Source organism: Frieseomelitta varia, unplaced genomic scaffold, assembly GCF_011392965.1.
Source record: "Frieseomelitta varia isolate USP_RPSP 00005682 unplaced genomic scaffold, Fvar_1.2 scaffold_475, whole genome shotgun sequence".
In the NCBI taxonomy this organism is placed as follows: domain Eukaryota; kingdom Metazoa; phylum Arthropoda; class Insecta; order Hymenoptera; family Apidae; genus Frieseomelitta; species Frieseomelitta varia.
Window position 1 is genome coordinate 290,148 of NW_025110229.1, and position 21,211 is coordinate 311,358.

Below are 21,211 nucleotides of genomic sequence, written 5' to 3' on the forward strand. Positions count from 1 at the left end.
TATTGGTGAATGTGGGGGCGCTTCTATATATGGACCACTTACTCACCACTCACCCTAATTTACACACGGACACCTCCGCCGGTATCTTTTAAAAAGTGTTTTCAAAAGAATCACGTGAACGTCATGTTTCTGTTGGAGTCAATGCAACATATTTTCCTAATTCTGTTTAAAAACACCTCTTTTTGGAAACACTTTTCTTATATTTCTATAATAGAATAAGTATATATAGATGATGAAATGGATAACGAGAAGGAAGGGTTGAACGTCGTTTTAGAGTAAACTAAATTTGTAATCATATAATTTTTTAATAGAATCCAAAAGTTCCAAGTTCAAGGCACAGCGATTATTATTTTAAAAGTTATACTACGAATATCAAGTTTATGTATATTGCACAATTTACTTGAACGCCATGTTGAATTTGATCGATAAAGTCATCGTCATGATACCGACTTCTCCCGCGTATTTAATCTTACGCAAGGCGCCAATTTTGTACTCAATACGATAACATATACCTTAATAATAATAACCTCTTGATAATGCAGAATCGAACACTGTATGCTCAAGCATATGTTCAAGTAAACTATACAGTATACATAAACTTTATGTAAATACTAATTAGATACAAAACCTCATCGTTATTTTTGGATTCTATTCGATAAAAACTATCACATGTCATAGATAGATCACATGTCACAAATTCAATGTGCTATAAAACAAAGTTCAACTACGAAAAATACAATAACTTAATATTGTATAATGACAATGTGATTTACGAATATTGTTAACATTCCTTATATTACCTTATATGAAAATATTACTCATGGTTGGTAGCGTGGCCGAGCGGTCTAAGGCGCTGGTTTAAGGCACCAGTCTCTTCGGAGGCGTGGGTTCGAATCCCACCGCTGCCATTTTTTTTTTTTTTTGGCCTTCTTATTGTTATACTTTAATACATAATAAGTTTGTGACTAACCTTCACGAATCAGCAACACATAATTAATGGAAGAAGACAGTGGTAGCAACCACTGTCCCTTGAAGGTCCAATAGGTTGCGTCGGCACGCGGCGCCGTGGTTCACACCTATCAGGAAATTACATATTAGAAGGAGGTTGTCGCTTCTTCGCTGCAGTCAACGACATCTATCGTATCTCTCATAAACTTTATTACTCGGAATAGTAAAATGACTATCTTTTATACCGTATGGTTTCCTATTTTACCGACTCAATACGACAATGCTCCTAAATAACATGTTAGCCTAATAAATGTTTCATTCTGAAGATGCCACCACAAGCCACACCCTATGGATAGATACATAAGATATCCGATTACATTCGTTTATCTTTACATGCATAAAATATAATTAATATACATAAGCTATATAAGTTAAATCTTCTGTACTTTTTACAAAACTGACAGCCCTCGTGTATTTTTATATATTTAAATATAAACATGATTTTTGAATGATTTAACGATTTAATGATTTCTTTCTAAAATCTGTTAGAAATAAAATTAATATGTTAATGATGAATCATTATTGATGACACACTTTAAGGATTATCGAGATCCAATTTATCGTGATATTTGTATAGTCCGTAAAAGAATCAATGAGAGGGGCAAGTACTTATTGGATACAGAGAATTTGTCTGTATGAATGAGATTAAGGATGGCAATGTCCAATGTTTGTTGTCTTAAATTCAAAAAAAAAAAAATAAATAAAAATAAAAAAACTGTAGAAGGGCTAGCTACTGAGTGAAAAAGATAAACATAAATTTCAAAACTTTAAGATAGAATGAATGCCTAAGTGATTCAATTAATAGTCTACCTACAATATACGTTCAATAAATAAAATAACCATCAATATTAGATCTTTTTGTACTTTTCTACAAAAATTAAGTAGATACGTAAATACTTACTTAAATATATTTAGATAGATTACATTTTTCTTGAATCTATTGTTTCAAAATGCAAATAAATATTGGCTTTTATTAATATATATATTTTTTTATTCCCGATTTTAATAAATATGATTTACTCGAAAAAAGGACTCCGTGGCGCAACGGTAGCGCGTCTGACTCCAGATCAGAAAATTGCATGTTCAAATCACGTCGGGGTCAATAAACTATCAGTTCATCTTTTCATTTTTTAACGCATCTTTATTTTGCTATTAATTTGTCTGAAATTTAAAAAAATATATTATTACATTAGAATCTTCATAAAACAATCATTGATAGAAAAAAAGTAAAATTTTTGTTTATAATAAAATTCGTTACAAATTATTAGTTTATTCATACTCTTTTCTTTACATTCTTTAAAAAAGTTATTATGTCTCTTAAATTAATATATATGTTTGTTATATACTTTTTACATAGATTATAACATGTATGCACATGTAAGTACTTACGCATTTTCTTTACATTAAAATGCGGTGCGTGCTCACATCCCGCACACAAGACGCGAAATATTAGGATAACATGACTGAACCACCTTTCTCCTCTCTCGTACAGTTGAGCGACATTCGCGCGGGCTGTCTCATTTAGCCCCTCCTTAGATTAGGCTAGCATGTTAGTCGAGAAAGTTACTTTAGCGTAACTAACCTGTCTGTTCTTCTGTACAATACATACGCAGCGTTCCATCCTCGAGTTCAATCTTTGAGTTTTCAAAATAATGATCAATAAATATTACTTTTATGTATAGTTACATTTAGTGTTATACATATTAATTGTGTAAAAGTTATTATATCATTTATATCATCAGCAGTAATTGTGAATTGCTCCATGATTCCACGTAGTGACGATCGTTCCATAAGGCAAGCTCTAGAATTCATTTATCATGCAAGTTCGTATCAAATGTTAGTTACACGTGTATGTGAAGTTGTGTGAGTGTATAAATTATTTATATATATGTTTACAATCCTTCAGTAAATCTGTAGTTAGCAGGTAGAATGGACATAATCAACAATTTAACCGATCCGTAAACAGGAGCGCATAAACTATGGTAGATATTAAACGTAGTAAATGATACTTTCATGTACATCATGTTAGCCGCGGATTGGAAAGACACAATTTTGAGGAAGAGCCGACGGATCTTAAGCACCTCTGTGACGTAGCAATACTTCATTGGGTCACACAATTTTTTTTCATTGTTTATTAATTCGTTAACCCTGTATGGTCAGAAATTTTGGTAAATCTGTATCTCCTAATGTATTTCCAATATCAATACACATCCTGCCGCTTTGGAATTTTGCTTGTTAATGCATTATGCCAATGTCCTAACCTTACCTGTACGGTGCAATGTACAATTACGGGACAGTGACACCGTTTTTCCCCAAAATTGGAATTAATAATGTGCTTTTTTTCATGCATATCTACATATAGGTAAAACTCCTTGTAAATCTTAAACATTTCTCCGTTCTCTTTCATAGAATCAATATGTCAAGATATTCTTCCTAGTTATTCGCGAATGGATCAAAACTTATTACGCTTTCCCCTAAAATTAACATGTGATTCGGAACAATGGTGGGGGATTTGTTTGTACGTAGTGAAGTTTAAAATATATATAGGAACATGCGTATACACACATACACAATTCAATGCTTACACTAGCGCTTCTATCGGTGGCGTCATGAAATTACTGTTGGCTGCATGCGTTCCTGTTGAAAAAATTCCTCACGGGCGAAAGTCATGGTATGACGGAATATCGTAACAACATATTCACTGGTATACGTTGCGATCGTTGTATGATATCCTGATGCTAGGAGGAGCTTTGTGAGACAACCCGCGCGAAACTCTTTTCAACGTAGAGAGAAAGGTAGCTTCCTAGCGGATATGTTTCTCGAATAATTCGAGGCTTGCATGCGGGATGTGAGCACGAATCACGTGCTTTTAATAGGATACGATATTGAAACGATCAATCGTTGAGAATATTTTCCAAGGAAATCTTATTTTTTCTTTCTAAAAATCTCAACTTGTATAAAAAAAACGTGTACTGTTTAATTTATTGAATTTATGTTTTAATTATTATCTAGAACAAAACATTATATTAAAATCATTCTATTTAACTTATGACACATATAAAAATATTATGTTATATGTAGTATTAATTATTACAAATTATTATAAAAATTATTGCAAAAATGTATTTTATTTGATTTCTTTTAATGTCAATACAAGTTGTATGTTAATATTCAATATTCAATATAAGAACCGAACAGAATATATTCTGTATTAAATAAATCGATGATAACAAAGACTCCGTGGCGCAACGGTAGCGCGTCTGACTCCAGATCAGAAGGTTGCGTGTTCAAATCACGTCGGGGTCAAAAATATTTTTTTATTTTTTATTGCAATAATTTTTTATTATAATAATTTGAATATATCTTAAATCAGAATATTTCCATTATTATATCATAAACCACAAAAATCAATTATTTTATAATTGCGATACACAGCAACGAAGATTAGCATTCAAGAAATTCATGTATCATGTATGTATTTATATATGCCAAACATTTAATGTAACGTTACACTTAATTATCATTACTTTCCATACATAAATAGAAAATGTAATTCGTCGCGATCGTAAAAATTCTTTCAGAAGTCATGATATATCTGATCGATATAGTGACTTAAAATTTATGCTGCAGTACTAATTTTTATGAAATGACTATTTTTATAAGAAAAATCTTTAATTGTAACAGAATTAATATAAAATATATATAAATGTAATTAGAGTATATATAAATTCGATAATTACTAATTTAAAGATATTTAAAATTAGATTTTATATGTATCAAGCATTAAATTAATCATAATTTTTAGAGAATTAAAAATATTATAAAAAATATTTAGTTTATCAAATATCTATTACACAACTATAAAATGTGGCGCCGTGGCTTAGCTGGTTAAAGCGCCTGTCTAGTAAACAGGAGATCGGGGGTTCGAATCCCCCCGGGGCCTGAAGAAGTTTTATTTTTCTTTTGAACTTCAATAAAATTATTATATAATGTAGTTCTACAAAATATACGGAATAATATAAAGAAATATAAATGTAAAGAACTGTAATATAAACAACTAAAGATGATTAGAATCCTTATGATCAATTTATTTAGTTATTATAACGTACAAAAATGTTTCCATTGTACATATTGATATAAATAAATAAATAAAATACATGAGGTATAAAGTATGGGACATATCGTATAATGCATTGAATCTCATTCAAATTAATTGAGATAAGTGAATTTGAATTTGAGATAAGTGAACTTCAATTTAAGCAACTTGAAATCAAGTGGCTAACATGGACAATTATAGAAACTTGAAGGAATTTTTCAACTCACTTAAATTTATATAACTTGATTAATCTGAATGAGATTTCATACGTTTTAGAAATTAAATTTATAACCATTTCCGGAAACTTTTACCCGGGCTACCGAAGGTGCTGCAGAATAAGCAATTCCTAGTAAGTTTTGAATTTGTTGTTGTTGTTGCTCTTGCTGTAATTGAATCTGTTCAGGCACCTGAAGAGGATTACTATTAAACGAAAATCATATTTAAATTTTGTGCAATATGAAACTCAAAGTAGTTTTAGCATATTATTCTTACTTGTTGTGCTTGTGTTTGTGCTTGCACGTGTTCTTGAGATTGAGCTTGAGCTTGTCGTAATGCAAGTAATTGCGCTAATTGTGTTTGATGTGTACTAGCTGCAGGATAACTATATAACTGAGGTTGTTGATATTGCTGTAACTGTTGATAAGCCAGTGCAGTAGTTGGATCAACTGAAGCTTGATAAGATAGCGGTGCAGGTGCAGGAGAAACAAAAGTGGACGCAACTGGTGCAGTTGCATAACCATGTGTGACAGGACCCACAGGAAATACTCCTAATGTGGTGAATATACATCAGTCTTAATTAGATTTTAAAAGTATCTAATATTCTAAATATGCTACAAACCTAAGCCAGGATTTCTATAAGCAAGTGCATTAGCAACGTTTGGGAGAACTCTTTGTGCTAAATGAGGATTTCCAATACTGGAACTGAATGATTGATGAGAACTAGGGCCACTAAAAGCGAAGGCTGTTTGCGTTAAACCTGGTCTAACAAAGCTGAAAGATGCATGCTGATCAGAAGTGCCAAGTACATTTGTTGGTTTTACACCTTGAATGGGTGGTTCGGCATACACCGAAAGAAGTGTAACATAAAAAAGAATTATGTGTTTCTGAAAAGAATAACTTTCATTAAATCATGCAATGAAAATAGTAACATAGCAATACTTACCAACATTTTATGTAATTGTATAAAAACTTTAGATTTCACAGTAGAATAAACGATAGTATTATCACCAACGAAAATCAGCAAGCTATTCTGACACTAAAAGATACTCTGTGAGGAGTTATATATCACGGAAGCAGCCTGGTTGATACGTGACTAGCATGACATCGACACATTTTCTATACATACAATCACACTTTCTCCGAGGTATCGAGATGTCACATTTCACGAATAACAATCATTCGATATAGTTTTCCCTTTGACAGAACATCATGATGTCATGCAATATACAATAATTAAATTTTAAAAACACAAAAGAGATAGGCAAAAGGACTTCGTTAAAATTCTTAAAATTACTATAAAAGATCACAACATTAACAAATAAAATTATTAATTATTGTACATAAAATTTTAATGAGCACTTTGTACAGAAATATATACAAGATTTTAATTAAATATTATTAAAGCGAATACGTACAAGGCAGCAAAATATTTTTGTTTGATTCGCTTATGATCGTAACATTATCGATGAAAGTTGCTTTCAGTCGAGCCGGTACGCAGACAATTGTAATCATTTTGTCGTTCGTGGAATATTAAATAGATTATTTTACTGGCAGTGATTCATTTATGAGACACATTCATCACTTATTTTTAATTGTAAAACACTTTTAAATTCCATTTTGTTTTTAAAAATTTATAATACGTCGTGTAATAAAATGTTCTCCTAAATTTTTATATAAATATTAAATATTATATATAGTATCCAATAAAAAGATCAAAATGCGAAGACGTAGTTGTCTATTTAAAATTTTATAATTTCGACATAGTATTTACATATATAATAATTGTAAGATTTTTATTGCTATGCATATTATAAAATTTTTAATGTTAATATTAACATTTCCATTAGACAGCCAGTATTGTGCGTACCTTAACATAGGTACATTTTTCAAAATAAATCATTTTGAAGATATAATTAAATAATCCAATGGTCTTAATATTGATAAACAAACTAACGACGGAAATTTGTGCGAAATGACAATAAACACTCCCTTCCATAGTATTGTTTTACATACTAGAAAAGTACGATTGATAAAACATACCCATAGCAGTAGTTGCAAACAACGCAAAACAACTCCACCATGTTGCTAAACCTAATAATCCCCTATATACATCCATGGTGAATATCTGTTGTATAAGAAATGTTCTTAGTAAATATTAAATAATAAAAATCGAATAACTACATTGTAACTATTACCTGTTTTAAGGAACTCAGAGCCAGTTGGAAATCTTGCGCCGTTTGCACAACAGTTTTCTCAGTATCATAGCTATTCACTACATCTGATAAAGATTTTGGTGGATCGTCGGCTGGACATTCTTCAAGTGATGAACCTTTTAAAAGGCCTTCCCATGTATAACCACCTACGAACGAAAGTAATTACAAAATCATATTTGCAATCAATTAAGTATTCTTATTACTATTTGTATTACCTAAAGTCTTATACATGAATGTAAAAAATAGACAAATAATTATTGGAACAATAAACTGTAAAGCCACAACACACAAATAGTAAAATACCGCAGCAATCTGAAATAAATTATAAGATTAATTATATTTTCCTTTATTCAATATTATATATCATTTACAATACCTTTTTCTGTAGATCTACATTTGTAATTCTACCAGCTTCTTTCTTTTGGTTCTCTAACCGTTGCGTAGCTAAATTGAGATATGATTGCAAGTACATTGGCATTAAAACAAATTTTAACAAGACTGCAACAATAATTGCAATTAATCTCATACTCTCAAAAGCTGAAGTTGTCATCCTGTAAACATGCATCTATAAAGAGAAACTTGGATGGATAAGTGTGTTATAGAAATCATTATTTCTTAACTTACAATGGTCCATTCATACCACTGAATATTCTGACTGTGAGATAATCTCTGCTTACAGGCTTAATCCATAAACTTACTAATAAAAGTGGAGAAGCATAACTGATATTTGCTATTAACAATAATAACTTTTGGTCTTTATAATATCTGAAATATATCATTTTCTTAAATTGCATAATTGCAAGATTTATGTAATATTAATACCTTAATGCATCCCAATGCATTTTTGACACTCTCAATCCTGGGAAAGTGAACAAAGAACCAAGTAAACCACACCACAAAGCAAGAAAAAACTTTACTACAATTTTTGATGCTGGTCCCCTGTAAAAGAAGAGTTATTTTATTATTAGAATAAAATACAAATATAATCAGTTGAGCACACACCATTGAGTGCTTAAACTTACGTGGAAGAAAGACCTTGGTTATCTAAAAAAAGGGATGCACTATGATTAAAACTTGCATAAGCTTTATCCAATCCAATTTCAAGATTGTTTTCATCAACAATAAGAACCATCATAGCTATAAGAAGATAAGCAAATCCAGTTACAATACATGTAGACCTTTCACCTATACTCTCCTCTCCCTTAAAGTATTGCACCCAAAGAGAAAGTAATACTTTGCTATGTACTAGATAAGGAAAATATGTAATAATTTTTGAAATTATGTACTTTAACAATAATATAAATCAATCATAAAAAGGATACAATGCAAAACCCAGAACTAGTGAGCACCAAAGCATACTTAGATTAATTTCGTCTTTGATTGGATATAAATAATTATATATCTGTGAAATAGGAAATAAATATAGCTATACAGTATTGTAGAAATAGAAGTATAAAAGAAAAGAAGCTATAATTACCAACCTCTGTCATGATATAAACCACAGTAGCATAGATAGAAAAATCCAATAACCACTGATACTCTGTATAATATTTTAAATGCACTACATCTAACGTAGTTATTTTAGCACTTTCAAGCGTAATATCCAAATTTCTAGGAACATGAAACACATCTCCAACCTTTCCATTCTCTGTATGTTTACCTTTTTTGGATTTCTCTTTAGGCACACCAGCAAGAGTTCTAAGCTGCTGATCAGTTGGATATAAGTAACGTGTCAACCTATTAAATTGATATATCTTATATTAATTGTTATACAGTTAGTATTCGCATTATTTAAAAGATTACCCAGTAGAACATAAAATCCATCTTGCCAAAGAAAAATGCGGAGTCACTTTTTGAATAACACTGACCATAATCAGTGTTATAACTAACTGAGCACCTAAGAGAGCCTAAAACATTCAATGGATTATTTAGAACAATACAGAATCTTTAAATATTACCATATTCTTAAAATAACCTTCAAATAATTACCATAATTAAATTGATGAAAAATTTAAAATAGAGATGGGATCACCAATTTCACAAAGGTATTTGTCCCATCACGGAATTTGTAATTTCTTGGCAAAGTGTTAAAATTAATGCTGAAAGATACAGCAATGAATTATCTTCTGCTTAATGTCGTTAACGTGCATTTGACCATTTTAAATAGAACATAATGAAATAGCTCATTTTATAAATAGTTATAAGCCCAGAAAACTGAAAACATCGTAATCCTTTTGCATGGGATATGAGGTTATTTCCAGTTTCTCTCTCACCTACTCTATCTATAGAAAGCAATAGTTTTCGGTAGTAAGAACTGTGTTTGACGGTAGTAAGAACATCTAGCGGAGAAAAATCGAAATATATCGATGTTACTAAATCATTTATGATCGAATCCAACTTGTCCAATCGCTAATATCCGCAGAATTATTTGTTTAGAAAAAAAAAATTGGTTCTACAACTATTAATATAAACTAAGAAATGAATAATCAAAAAATTAGAAATTAATAGTTGTTTAGAAGATGAACTTGCTAGGTTTTAGCTATCTTCATTCAACTGAAAAACATGACAGAAAATCGAGTTTTTAATAAATATAAATCAGGATGTCAATATTTAATCTGATGTACTTCTGTTGATTATCGTTGTATTAACATGAAACAATAATACCATCAATTCTCAGTCTTACATGTACATTTTCAGAATCTGATGCGATCTCGCATCACGGAATTTCCATTGAATTGATTGCGTAATAGTGCAATTATAAACGGATGATCCTTTATTGCATTTATCATTTACATATCGAAAGCGTCAATTATATGATTCATTCCATGTTAAATGTTTATCAAAAAGACCATAGAATTTAATCACGAAATCTACTGCGTAATTTTTTAATAATACCATATATGAACTATTTTAATTGGTAAATTATTTTTTTCTTTTATTTACAAAAAAATACTCTGTGTCAGATTATTGTTCATAAAATTGCATTTTCAGAGTAATATAAGCAATTTGATATATATGGGATCGTGTCAAACGTATATTTTATTCGATAAGAAATACGCGCGAATTATTTGTTTAAAGAAAAAGAAGTGGTGGAAGCGTTGATATAAAAACAGACTCACCGGTTTATGCGATCAAATGTGAGGAAGTGTTTGCTGAGTGCAGGCAGCATAAAAAATGTAAGTGTGCACGTATATTTGTCTCAGAATTAAGAGTTCTTTTTCAACAAAAAAAAAAAAGAAAAAAAGAGAGTAGGAAAAAATACATTTGAGATTAATTAGAAGTGGAATAAATAATTATGTTTGTACACGTATAGTAACTATAGAATCCCCATATCTTTAAAATTTATAAAAATTTTTTAAAAGAGATTATTTAAAAAATTATTTATTGTGTGCATTAAATTCTACCAAATGTAAATATCGAAGAGATCACTGTGATAATTTAACTAACATTTCCATATTAAGATTTTCTACTATAGCTATATACAATTTTTTCTCTTTTTTTGTCGTATAACGATATTTATTCTGAATTTAACTTTCAAATCGCTCATAATTATGTGCTTTAAGTTTAGATATGTCGCATTAATTATGAAGTTTTTTTTCCAAAACAATTTGTTTTATTACGCTTCATCGTAACTATATAATTTGTTGGTATTTTATCAAAAATTAAAGAAAGTTAAGCATTGTACATTTCCTGTCTATAATTATAGTCAACGTGTTACTCATAAACTTCTGACAAAGATCGCTCCATATAAGACGATTCTATGTAACATTTTACATTTTACAAAAAAAAAAAAAAAAAAAATGCAACTGATTCTGTATACAATTATTTTTATAGGGCTCATACATAATATTGAAATTATTGTAAGAGAAAGAAAAGTAAAAAAAATAAAGTGTATTTTCGTTGCAGGAGTCAGCGAGCAAAAATAACAATGATGACGCCAATTTTTGTGCTTTCTGTTTTTTTATTCGCACTGGCATATCTCTGCAACGCACAAGCTAATGAACTGGATTATACATATTGTCAAAGTAATTCAGAGTGTCAACCAGGCTATTGTTGCACTATAGGTATTTATCGCATTTTAATAAAATATTAATGTCTATAATGAATCGAAGGTAATTATTAGTTTAAGAAAAGAAATCTTAGTGATCAACATACAATTTTAGGGCCAATAAGATATAGTATACCACAATGTAGACCTATGCAAGAAGAAGGAGACACATGTAGACCAGCTAGTGCCTCAACGATTAACATGACCGTTGGATATCCAGATGGTTCTGAACTCACATTAAACAATGTCCATTATATTCTTTGTCCTTGCGCCGATGAACTGTCATGTGATGTCAAAGAAGGTGTTTGCAGGGAAATAAGCAAAAAACGTGATACAAATCGATTGTCCGCTAAAAATAAAAAGCAAGACGATTGACACAAGGCTAAAAGGAAATAATTCTTTATTACGAAGAATGACTACAAAGAGCTGAAGAATGACTACAGCAAATGGTGGAAAAACCCGGCACGTAGATCGCATCTGTATAATTAAATTGTGTACCAAAGGACTAAATTAATGCTAAGTTAGAACTTACTGATATAAGATTTGAAATTTCTTCAATAAGTGTAATCGTTAAGAAAAATATCAATGAAATTTTGTATCATTAACTAAAATTAAAATAGGCTCACAGATAGAATAGAATCATACGGGTCTTCGTATCTCGTTCTGAAGTAAAAATTTTTTGAACCTCGACAAAAATTAAAGTGTTTCTTACATCTGCAATTTACTATCTTAGTCAGTATTATTGTATTAGTAACTATGAAAAGAACTTCAATGGAAATCATTAACAAGGATAAGATAGAGCTAACATACTATTTTGTTCTGAAGTTTAATCTGAAAATAATGAATTCCTACGTATTATACGCTTTTTTTTATTACCTATTAATTTTTATTACCACTTGTTTTCAATAAAGAAATAACAATTGTTTACATATTTACGCGCATTTCCGAGCATATATATTCAACTGTTTTCGGACGATTCTGACTGCCGCGCCGACGCAATCATTGCGCGCCAGTACAAATCATTGCGCATTGCGTAATTCATTGTATTTCATAAATTTGTGAAAATAACTTGACAATATAAACGGATTATTAGAAGTATAGACATTTGCGTAAAATTTAAGTTGGGAGTATTTTAAATCATTATCCTCTTCTGGCTTGTCTCTCTCGTTTATCAAATAAAACACAAGTGTTCTCGCGATTACAGTCACGATGCATTAAAATTGAGAAATACATATTAAGAATACATTATGTAAAAAATTTTTAATTTAAAAATTTTAAATTCAATTGTATCATAATACAGACATATAGTATAGAATTCTATACTTCATTTACACTTATAAAATATTTTGTTCTATATGTTATACACACGAGTTATATATGTACCATTACGTACTTCGTGTTTGTGATTGACTGAGTCGATAATGTCGCATATGACACGAAAATAAAAACATACTGAATGTCAGATCTATTCTATCTTTAGTTAATGGTTATTCTGTAATAGTGGTAAAAAATTTTCAATGTTGCTAATTAGTATAATATTTTGTTATTTTGTGTTAATATAAATTAAAAAAAAATATTTTACGGTATGGACAGTCAAGTGTGCAGAGACGGTAGATTATTAGATTTAATTGACGAGATTTGGCATAAAGAACGTTTGCCTATTGACGATATTGTAGTACCAAATCAAGAATTACCTGACCCCGAAAGTGACAATGGAGATTCTCATATGACATTGAAAGAATTAGAACAAAAGTGGAATAATCTAGCTTTAGGAACTCTCAGTGAAAATCACTTACATTCACCAACACCATCTCATAATTAGATGTAGGTAATAACTTGCATAAGAACTGGATATAAGCAATTAGTTTTGTTATTCTTCTGCTCACAGACTGTACATGTTTTGTTATAGAGAATGGAGTTTCCAAATCTTGGGGAGAGATGTTCAATCAAAGATTGCAAACAATTAAATTTTTTACCATTTGAATGCAATCATTGTCATAATTTATTTTGCAAAGAGCATTTTCATTTAGGTTCTCATAAATGTTTAGGTTTCAAAGATAAAATCACATACACTAAAATAAAGGCACCAAATTATAAGTGTTCAGATGAATCTTGTAAAGAAACTTCACCCATTGAAATGCAATGTATCAAATGTAAGAAACACTTTTGTTTACAACATAGATATCATGGATGTTTAGAATATACTAATGAAGAAAAAACAACAAAATTAAAAAAATGGCAAATACCAAAAAAACAATTTGCTGAAGCAAAAGCTATAGTAGATCAAGAAATTTCAGATACTTTGAAGAAATCCAAAAATACTACAATGGCCAATAAAGTATGAGCTATATATAATACTCTAGTATTTGGGAAACAAAATTTGTTGCGAGGCAAACTGCAACCAATTGTTCATTTCTGTGAAAAATGATCTTCAAGATTTTCAACTTCAGTGATCCAAAATATCTCCGAAATAACAAATTTGAACGAAAAATTTTGCTTCCTTGATACTATGATATATTCAAATATGTTATAATAAAATTTAAAAAGAAAGTTATATATTGATGAAATATAAAGAAATATTATATATTAATGTATTTAATTATTATTTAATTAGGTAAGGCTTATGCGTATAAAAGGTTCTGCTGTTGGTCCAAAAAATGTACCAATGAATGAAAGATGTTATTTTCTTGTATATNTTATATAAATAAATATTTACAAGAAGTAATAACAATTTACTTTTTGCTCTTAGAATATGATTTATAAGTATAATAATCTATTGGTAGTGGTAAGAACACAGTTTTAGAATAATATTTGTTTATTACAAACTAGATAGTTTTATATATATATATATATATATATATATATATATATATATATACATTTATATATATATATATGTTTTACATTTACTCTTGATAAAAAGACACGCAGATGTACTATGTATGTACTTAATAAAGAAATCATTTACACCAGATTATTGTCAAGTTTGTTTCAAATAAAATAATGATGATGCTTTGACTTTGGCACTGGACGTTCTTTTCTTTTTTGACTTACTTGAATTACACTAATATAGCATAATAAAAGAATCAGTAATATCGATTCAGAAATGACTATGTACTTATTAATAGTCTTGTAATATAAATTACGTGTAAATATTAAAAAAGATAAATATATAGCAAGAGATATTGAGTAATGTTCTTAACCATGTGCGTGTTTTAACCGCATCAGTATTTTATTATATTTTGGCGAATTAAGTAATTGATACTAGTCATAAAATCATAAAAGTTTCACATAGTAACACACACGGTGAAATAATTATGTAAATATATAAAAAATCATAAATCTCTTATGAATTGTATCTACTTCTTAAGCTGTTTAATGTAAGTCTTTTGTAGGACATTTAAAGGCTTGATGTTCTTAATACTTATAGTACTATTACATATAATGTGCGAATAATGTTTTAAAATTTTGATGCAAAAATTACCAACCAATTTAATGTTATAAACACATACCTTTTAAGAATTATATGTAAGAATCAATGTTTTTATAAAATCAATTCCGCTTATTTTAATATATATATAATTTATATATAATCTTATGTCAATTGAAACTTCTTTTTTGTTGAGTAATTTTTGCAACAAATTTTATATGTAACTAAATGTGTAGATTGAATAATATTCGCTTTCAGATATTCTACCTTAAATTGGATTTCTATAGTTTAAACATAATCAGCCTGTAAATTGTATAAAATTTCGAAAAAGAAAATATATAACTATCATTTAAATATATGATAATAAAGATTCGATAAAGATATAAAATAAGTTAATAATAGAAAAAAAAATAATTAGAAAACTAGAATAATATATAAAAAAAATAAAAGCTAGCCTTTGCTTAAATATACATGGAAATAGTTTTTGAAATAAAGTACGAGTCTGATTAAAGAAAGAATGCATACTATGTATACAGAGATTGCAAAAAGAACAAGTAATGTCATCCGGACATTTACATTTGTTTCATTATCTTGGCCTCTTGTTCGGCCATTGGCCACCTGCCTGTTGGGAGGAGAATGAATCTGATAGCGGTAGGTGGCCTGAAGTCAAGCTCAGGAATGCCAACGAGACTTTTGCAGTTCAATTTGACCTTCTAATGTTTTGGCAAGATAAATGACAAAAAGTTGACTAAGAGCTATACCTAAAGCAATACCAGCTATTGTGTACAAATTACGTTCAGCCCAACTTCGTACAATTTCGATGCAACCACTAGTCCATACTTTCTTGCCTGCTTCAGATACTGGTAGCATTTGTACTTTATAGCCACACATTATATTCACAAGACCACTCTAAAAATTCCAATGATATTTTAAATTATATATTCTCACTAACAAAATGTAACAAACACTTACTGATATATCTGTAGCATTAATGCAACATGAAAATGGTGCACCACACCGTTCTACACTAGGACTGGAGCAATTAAAATATTCATTTTTTCCCCAATCCAAATATCCTTCTTGACTTAAGCCACAACACCTAAACTGTTTGAAAATAATAATTTTTCAAATATTAGAGTAACACATCCTAATAAATGTTTCTTTATATCCTTACTTTTTGTTGTCCAAAATCAATAAAATTTTGTAAATCAGGATCTTCCCTATAAGTTTGTATGATTTTATCTGTAAATGATTCTTCCAATAATGATTGCAATGTGTGTGGGAATACAAAACCAACAATTGCAATACCCATTTCAAGAAGGAAGAATACCAATAAACATAATGAATACTGAAATAGATAAGTATTATCTGTTTATTAATAATTAATAATGTAATTAATATGACAGCATATATCTGACAATACTTACAAACTTAAGAAGACAAGTATTTTCACGTAATGCTCCAACACATCCTGCAAAACTAACAACAAAGACTACTCCTCCTGCAATAACCATCACAAGTGATATATTGAGGATCACATCATATACATTTTCCACTCTAACAGAACCCGTTGCTTGCCATTTATCCACAAATGCATATAAACCTACTCCAATTAGAAGTCCTCCAAATAACTGCGTGACAATACAAGACAATTAAAATTCCATTCTCGTAAGATTTTTTTATAAATAAAATTTATTTACTAAATAAGAAACAACCGTTTGTATTCCATTTATTAATGATAATAATGATGAGGGGTAATTAATAAAATGATAAATATAAAACATTCACTTACCCAAAAAACAAAATTGAGCATAAATATCATGTACTTCACACAAGAACTAACATAAGTGAAGTTATTTGTTCGCCTTCGATTATTCATCATGGTAAAGTAGAAATTGTTTTATAGAGATATTAATTGGTATGTACAAGAGATTCGCACTTTTAGTTATATATACAAATTACATCGATTGCGTTAGTTATCTCATAATTTCACGTACTTAACGCATATTTGTTACCTTTCCGCTTAATCGTTGATTTTCTGTATAAATCGTATTTGATTGTTCATGAATCAAAGAAAAAACATAATGCACCATACTTTGACAGCTTACTTTGCATCCGCCATTACACTTCTGTTTCTCGTATTCCCCGAATCCAAGTTTGAAATCAGCTGTCTATGTTTCAGCGGAATAAACGGAATACACATTTGTGTATAAACTATCAAACGTGACAAAATTTCAAACGAAAGTGAAATTCCTAGTAATTGGTTAGTTTTAAAATTTTTAATGTTTGTTTCGTGTACATATCTAACAGCAAGATAAAATTTTTGCTTAAGAAACATGACATCTATACAAGACAGTAAGTTTATTTCTGTATCAGAGTTTATGACTTCGAGGTTAACAGGGTAATTAAATATTAATACGTAGTTCCTAAATTTAAACAATAATAGATTGCAATAATATCATAAATCTCGTATATAAATACTAATATCGTGATGATAAATGATATGATATATCGTATATTCGTCTTTATATGATTTTACAAAACGTAAAATCTTTGCTTCTTAACCTATCTAATGTAAACAATCTAGTATTTTAAAATACTAATATTCTGTATCTTAAATATACTTATTTTAAAAGAGTATTGAAAGTGCCTATAAAATCAAGTGTAATTTATATTCATTTGTAGGATTAAAATTAAAAAGATCGTATGATACATGGAGTACTCGCGAACAATTATGTTTAGCTTCCAGTGTATTAAAATCAGGAGACCAAAATTGGATAAGTGTATCACGATCATTGAAAGCAATTGTTGAGAAAGAAACGTTAAGACCACCGGATTGGTTTTCTCAAAAATCTTGTGCTATTCAATATGCACATTTGTTAGAAAATGCAGATACTCCCAAGAGGAAAAAAAGAGAAAGTGGAGAAACTACGGGTGAATCGATAGTTAGAAAATTAACACAAGAAAGGATAGTTGAACTAGGACAAATATTAGCTTTTCAAAGAGACGAATACCAACAACTTAAAACTGAAATGAATATGCTGAAATCTGGATCGATATCAGAGGACAAATTACAAAAAATGTGGCTCGCAATGGAACAGGAAGAACGGGAACAAGAACAAAAGGCAAGAGCACATTCGGTATGGTTAGCAAAACGTCAACAAAAGCAAGAATTAAATTCACCACAAACAATAGCTAATATAAATCAACGTAAATCTGCTGAAAATTCCATGGAAATTCAGGAAACTATAGAAAGTGTGGATGAAGATGAAAAGAAAGCAAGAGGAGGAAGGTCGCCATTATTAACAAGTCTATTAAAATCACCAAGTCCAACGACACAAATTCAAACCTCAACTACTACGGCACAAGTAAGCTCTCCTACAATCACAAGCTTACTTGGTTCCAGCCCTAAAGTACCAAATTCTCATTTAACACAGAATGTGTCTCCACAATTGCATCAGTTGGTTACTTCTGCAATTTCAAGTATATCATCAGAAAGACCATCAGTTGGCGCACCAACCTTATCTATGTTATTAGAAATGCCTGCAAACGCACAAAGAGGCCCTCTACCTAATTTACAGTCAACTCCAACTATTGTATCTCAACAAAATGTCCCTACTGAAGTTCATAATCTCCAACCTCAACCTGTTCATCAAGTTACAATACAAAATGAAACACCTATACCCGCTCAATCTCTTACAATTAACAATACAAATATTCCATCTACAGAAAGCATGGTACAGATTATAGATCATATAGATGATGTAATACGTAAAGATATAATGGCCGATGTAATAGACAAGGATGAAATTAATGAAATTATTGGAGATATAGAAGAGTTGATAAAAGAAGAAATTACTGGTAGTCCACAAACTTTAGATACAACTACATCAACTATTAATACCCTCACTGTTCCTCAAATTCAAGAAGTACCAGTGGTAACAGAACGACCAGAACCTAGAGATGTAGATGAAGTTGTATCACTTTCTAATTCACCAGAAAGTGAAATGGCTATTGAAGAAATTGATTCCAGCACATCAAATATTGCAGAAATTATAGGGACAGTGGCCATTGAACCACAAGAACCTAAAGTTATTGTTGCTGAAATGTCTGAAACTATACCAAATACATCTGAAGAAATAAAGTCTGAAAAAAGTTCATGTTATGAAAGAGTAACATTAAATGAAGAGCTGGTTTCTGAATTAGACCCTCAAGATGGTGAAAATAGCAAAGATACTCCACTAGAAGAAAAACAAATTGTTGAGGAATTTGATACTATGGATTCTACTTCAAATGTAGAAGCTGAAGAAAGTGATTCAAAAATACCTACAAAAGAGTTAATGGATGAAATAGCAGAAGATGAAGTAGAAGAAGAAGAAGAAACTGATACAGTAATTGTATCAGAAATTAAAGATTCACCTACTAATAAACTACAAAGGGTGTGCTCTGAAGAATTAGAAAATAAAGGCAATATGGAATTGGATCAATTAGAAATGCATCTTGCTAAAATTACAGGTGAACAGCAAGATGTTCCATCAGCAGAAGTTGTTAGTGTTTCATCTGAAGTAACAAATGATCTTCCTAGTACTGAGGATACAGAAAAATCACAAGATATTAGTTTAATTTTAGAAGATGATGAAAGTAGTTCTGATGATAAAAAGAAAATAACAGAAGAACAGATAATAGAAAATACAATTGAAAGTACAGAATCTATTGAATCATTCAAAGAAGAACCTATAATTGTAGTCAAAGAAAAAACTATTATAGAAGTAAGTGAAGAATCCCCAGAAAAATCTCACGAAGAACAAACAGAAGAAACTTTAGAAATTTATACAGATGAATTTAAGAAAGAAGATACAAAAGATTCTTCAGAAGATACTACAAGCTCTATTTTGCAAGATATAGAAATAAAAGAAGAAGAAATAGAAGAAACAACAATTGTAGAAGATTCTACTCAGTTGGTATCACCAGAAGAAATAGAAAATTCAAAAACAGAATCTGTAGTTCCTATTAAATCTGAGTTTGATATTTCCATTATTAAGAAAGAAGAAAATACATATGAAGATTCAAAAATAGAAGAAGAAACAAAAATTCAATTGGAAAGTACTTTGGTGTCAGATGTGCAGAAAGAAACTCAAATAAAAGAAGAAAAGGAAGAGAAAAAAAGTATAGACAGTGAACAAAATGTGAAAAAAGAATTAGAATCTATAATAAGTGCTGGAGAAGATACTACTGAATTAGATGAAGAAGAATCACCATTAAGCAAATTAAATGGAGGACGCGCTATGAAAACTTATTCAAAAAAGCAAAATGTTTCTATTGATAGTGAACCTGAAAATGAAGGTACTGGAGAAGGTGCAGATTATAGAGCATGGAAGAAAGCAGTCATGTTGGTTTATAATCGACTTGCCACACATAAGTATGCATCTGTATTTTTGAGACCTATTACAGAAGATCAAGCACCTGGATATCATTCGGTCATCTTCAGACCTATGGATTTGTCTACTATTAAAAAAAATATAGACAATGGAACAATTAGATCTACAATGCATTTTCAACGTGACGTTATGTTAATGTTTCAAAATGCTATTATGTATAATAAACATGATACATTTATTTATAAAATGGCAGTTTCAATGCAGGAAGAATGTCTGCAGCATATGCAGGTAAAAATAGAAATATATGCTTTGTTTACATATAATTAATATTTTCAAGAAATGTAACATAATTTAATTTCTGTTTAGATATTGGTACAAGTTACAGGGGATGGAACACTTAGGAGAGAAACAAGAACTGCAGCAAGTAGTAGTAGTGAGGCTAGTGAAAGTAGTATAAAAAGAAAACGAAGTCACATCACCCCAAGTCCTCATGATACAGACAGCCCACGTTCAAAAAAACGTAGAAAATCAGAGAATGATTAGAAAATTTTCCTATCTATGTATATACATATGTATAATGTGATAACATATTAAAGTTCTTAAGAACTTTATTGGAAAGAAAAAAATGAAAGAAAAGATAAATTGTGTTATTGGCATTGAGGGATAATGCTGGATGTGCAAAATGTATGAGGTCTATAAAAAGAAATATAATAGTCTGAAATTTTGTTTTGTTATTTTTAAATTATAGTAGTACAGTAAAGTAGATTTTATATTAATAATTACAAAATTTGACTTTTTTTTAAACTTTTATAACTATAT

At 29.8% G+C, this 21,211-nt stretch overlaps 7 protein-coding genes and 4 non-coding genes across 21 annotated transcripts; 7 read left to right on the plus strand and 4 right to left on the minus strand.

Annotated features, from left to right (window-relative positions):
• The first annotated feature begins 826 nt into the window (after window positions 1-826).
• Window positions 827-908, plus strand: Trnal-aag. The gene has a single exon. It is a non-coding gene; the product is annotated as a tRNA-Leu (tRNA).
• A 1,130-nt stretch (window positions 909-2,038) lies between these two features.
• Trnaw-cca lies at window positions 2,039-2,110 on the plus strand. Its single transcript has one exon. It is a non-coding gene; the product is annotated as a tRNA-Trp (tRNA).
• Window positions 2,111-2,333: 223 nt separating this feature from the next.
• On the minus strand, window positions 2,334-3,113 carry LOC122532808. Of its 2 annotated transcripts, XM_043661912.1 has the most exons (3): window positions 2,905-3,113; window positions 2,745-2,809; window positions 2,334-2,642 (listed from the first exon to the last, which is right to left on the minus strand). In XM_043661912.1, exons 1-3 carry the CDS (start codon window positions 3,111-3,113, stop codon window positions 2,638-2,640), a joined length of 279 nt encoding a protein of 92 aa, XP_043517847.1. In that variant the 3' UTR covers window positions 2,334-2,637. The 2 variants fall into 2 exon arrangements, with proteins under 2 accessions (XP_043517847.1, XP_043517846.1); XM_043661911.1 differs by having other exon boundaries at window positions 2,334-2,809.
• A 1,129-nt stretch (window positions 3,114-4,242) lies between these two features.
• Window positions 4,243-4,314, plus strand: Trnaw-cca. Its single transcript has one exon. It is a non-coding gene; the product is annotated as a tRNA-Trp (tRNA).
• Window positions 4,315-4,877: 563 nt separating this feature from the next.
• On the plus strand, window positions 4,878-4,951 carry Trnat-agu. Its single transcript has one exon. It is a non-coding gene; the product is annotated as a tRNA-Thr (tRNA).
• A 153-nt stretch (window positions 4,952-5,104) lies between these two features.
• LOC122532804 (general transcriptional corepressor CYC8-like) lies at window positions 5,105-6,815 on the minus strand. 2 transcript variants are annotated; one of them, XM_043661899.1, is made up of 5 exons: window positions 6,739-6,815; window positions 6,267-6,517; window positions 5,943-6,207; window positions 5,597-5,871; window positions 5,105-5,511 (listed from the first exon to the last, which is right to left on the minus strand). In XM_043661899.1, exons 2-5 carry the CDS (start codon window positions 6,270-6,272, stop codon window positions 5,377-5,379), a joined length of 681 nt encoding a protein of 226 aa, XP_043517834.1. In that variant the 5' UTR covers window positions 6,273-6,517; window positions 6,739-6,815; the 3' UTR covers window positions 5,105-5,376. The 2 variants fall into 2 exon arrangements, with proteins under 2 accessions (XP_043517834.1, XP_043517835.1); XM_043661900.1 differs by having other exon boundaries at window positions 5,373-5,524.
• Window positions 6,651-10,010, minus strand: LOC122532800 (transmembrane protein 161B). Its single transcript, XM_043661894.1, has 11 exons — window positions 9,526-10,010; window positions 9,340-9,443; window positions 9,018-9,273; window positions 8,859-8,938; window positions 8,559-8,774; window positions 8,359-8,475; window positions 8,161-8,301; window positions 7,913-8,087; window positions 7,752-7,848; window positions 7,519-7,682; window positions 6,651-7,448 (listed from the first exon to the last, which is right to left on the minus strand). Exons 1-11 carry the CDS (start codon window positions 9,526-9,528, stop codon window positions 7,329-7,331), a joined length of 1,473 nt encoding a protein of 490 aa, XP_043517829.1. The 5' UTR covers window positions 9,529-10,010; the 3' UTR covers window positions 6,651-7,328.
• Window positions 10,011-10,580: 570 nt separating this feature from the next.
• Window positions 10,581-12,704, plus strand: LOC122532807 (astakine-like). 2 transcript variants are annotated; one of them, XM_043661909.1, is made up of 3 exons: window positions 10,581-10,714; window positions 11,443-11,600; window positions 11,700-12,704. In XM_043661909.1, the coding sequence occupies exons 1-3, from the start codon at window positions 10,662-10,664 to the stop codon at window positions 11,957-11,959; spliced, it is 471 nt and encodes a 156-aa protein (XP_043517844.1). In that variant the 5' UTR covers window positions 10,581-10,661; the 3' UTR covers window positions 11,960-12,704. The 2 variants fall into 2 exon arrangements, with proteins under 2 accessions (XP_043517844.1, XP_043517845.1); XM_043661910.1 differs by lacking the exon at window positions 10,581-10,714 and adding an exon at window positions 10,804-10,842.
• A 152-nt stretch (window positions 12,705-12,856) lies between these two features.
• LOC122532805 (anaphase-promoting complex subunit 13-like) lies at window positions 12,857-14,425 on the plus strand. Of its 7 annotated transcripts, XM_043661901.1 has the most exons (3): window positions 13,281-13,410; window positions 13,491-13,922; window positions 14,199-14,425. In XM_043661901.1, exons 2-3 carry the CDS (start codon window positions 13,497-13,499, stop codon window positions 14,286-14,288), a joined length of 516 nt encoding a protein of 171 aa, XP_043517836.1. In that variant the 5' UTR covers window positions 13,281-13,410; window positions 13,491-13,496; the 3' UTR covers window positions 14,289-14,425. The 7 variants fall into 7 exon arrangements, with proteins under 7 accessions (XP_043517842.1, XP_043517843.1, XP_043517840.1 ...); XM_043661907.1 differs by lacking the exon at window positions 14,199-14,425 and having other exon boundaries at window positions 12,857-13,414; window positions 13,491-13,615; XM_043661908.1 differs by lacking the exon at window positions 14,199-14,425 and having other exon boundaries at window positions 12,857-13,412; window positions 13,473-13,602.
• Window positions 14,382-17,140, minus strand: LOC122532802 (tetraspanin-33-like). The gene is made up of 5 exons (XM_043661896.1): window positions 16,807-17,140; window positions 16,442-16,645; window positions 16,189-16,362; window positions 15,987-16,118; window positions 14,382-15,923 (listed from the first exon to the last, which is right to left on the minus strand). Exons 1-5 carry the CDS (start codon window positions 16,894-16,896, stop codon window positions 15,687-15,689), a joined length of 837 nt encoding a protein of 278 aa, XP_043517831.1. The 5' UTR covers window positions 16,897-17,140; the 3' UTR covers window positions 14,382-15,686.
• Window positions 17,141-17,209: 69 nt separating this feature from the next.
• On the plus strand, window positions 17,210-21,113 carry LOC122532794 (bromodomain-containing protein 8). Of its 2 annotated transcripts, XM_043661884.1 has the most exons (4): window positions 17,210-17,369; window positions 17,700-19,972; window positions 20,057-20,680; window positions 20,759-21,113. In XM_043661884.1, the coding sequence occupies exons 1-4, from the start codon at window positions 17,351-17,353 to the stop codon at window positions 20,933-20,935; spliced, it is 3,093 nt and encodes a 1,030-aa protein (XP_043517819.1). In that variant the 5' UTR covers window positions 17,210-17,350; the 3' UTR covers window positions 20,936-21,113. The 2 variants fall into 2 exon arrangements, with proteins under 2 accessions (XP_043517819.1, XP_043517818.1); XM_043661883.1 differs by having other exon boundaries at window positions 17,700-20,680.
• Window positions 21,114-21,211: the final 98 nt, after the last annotated feature.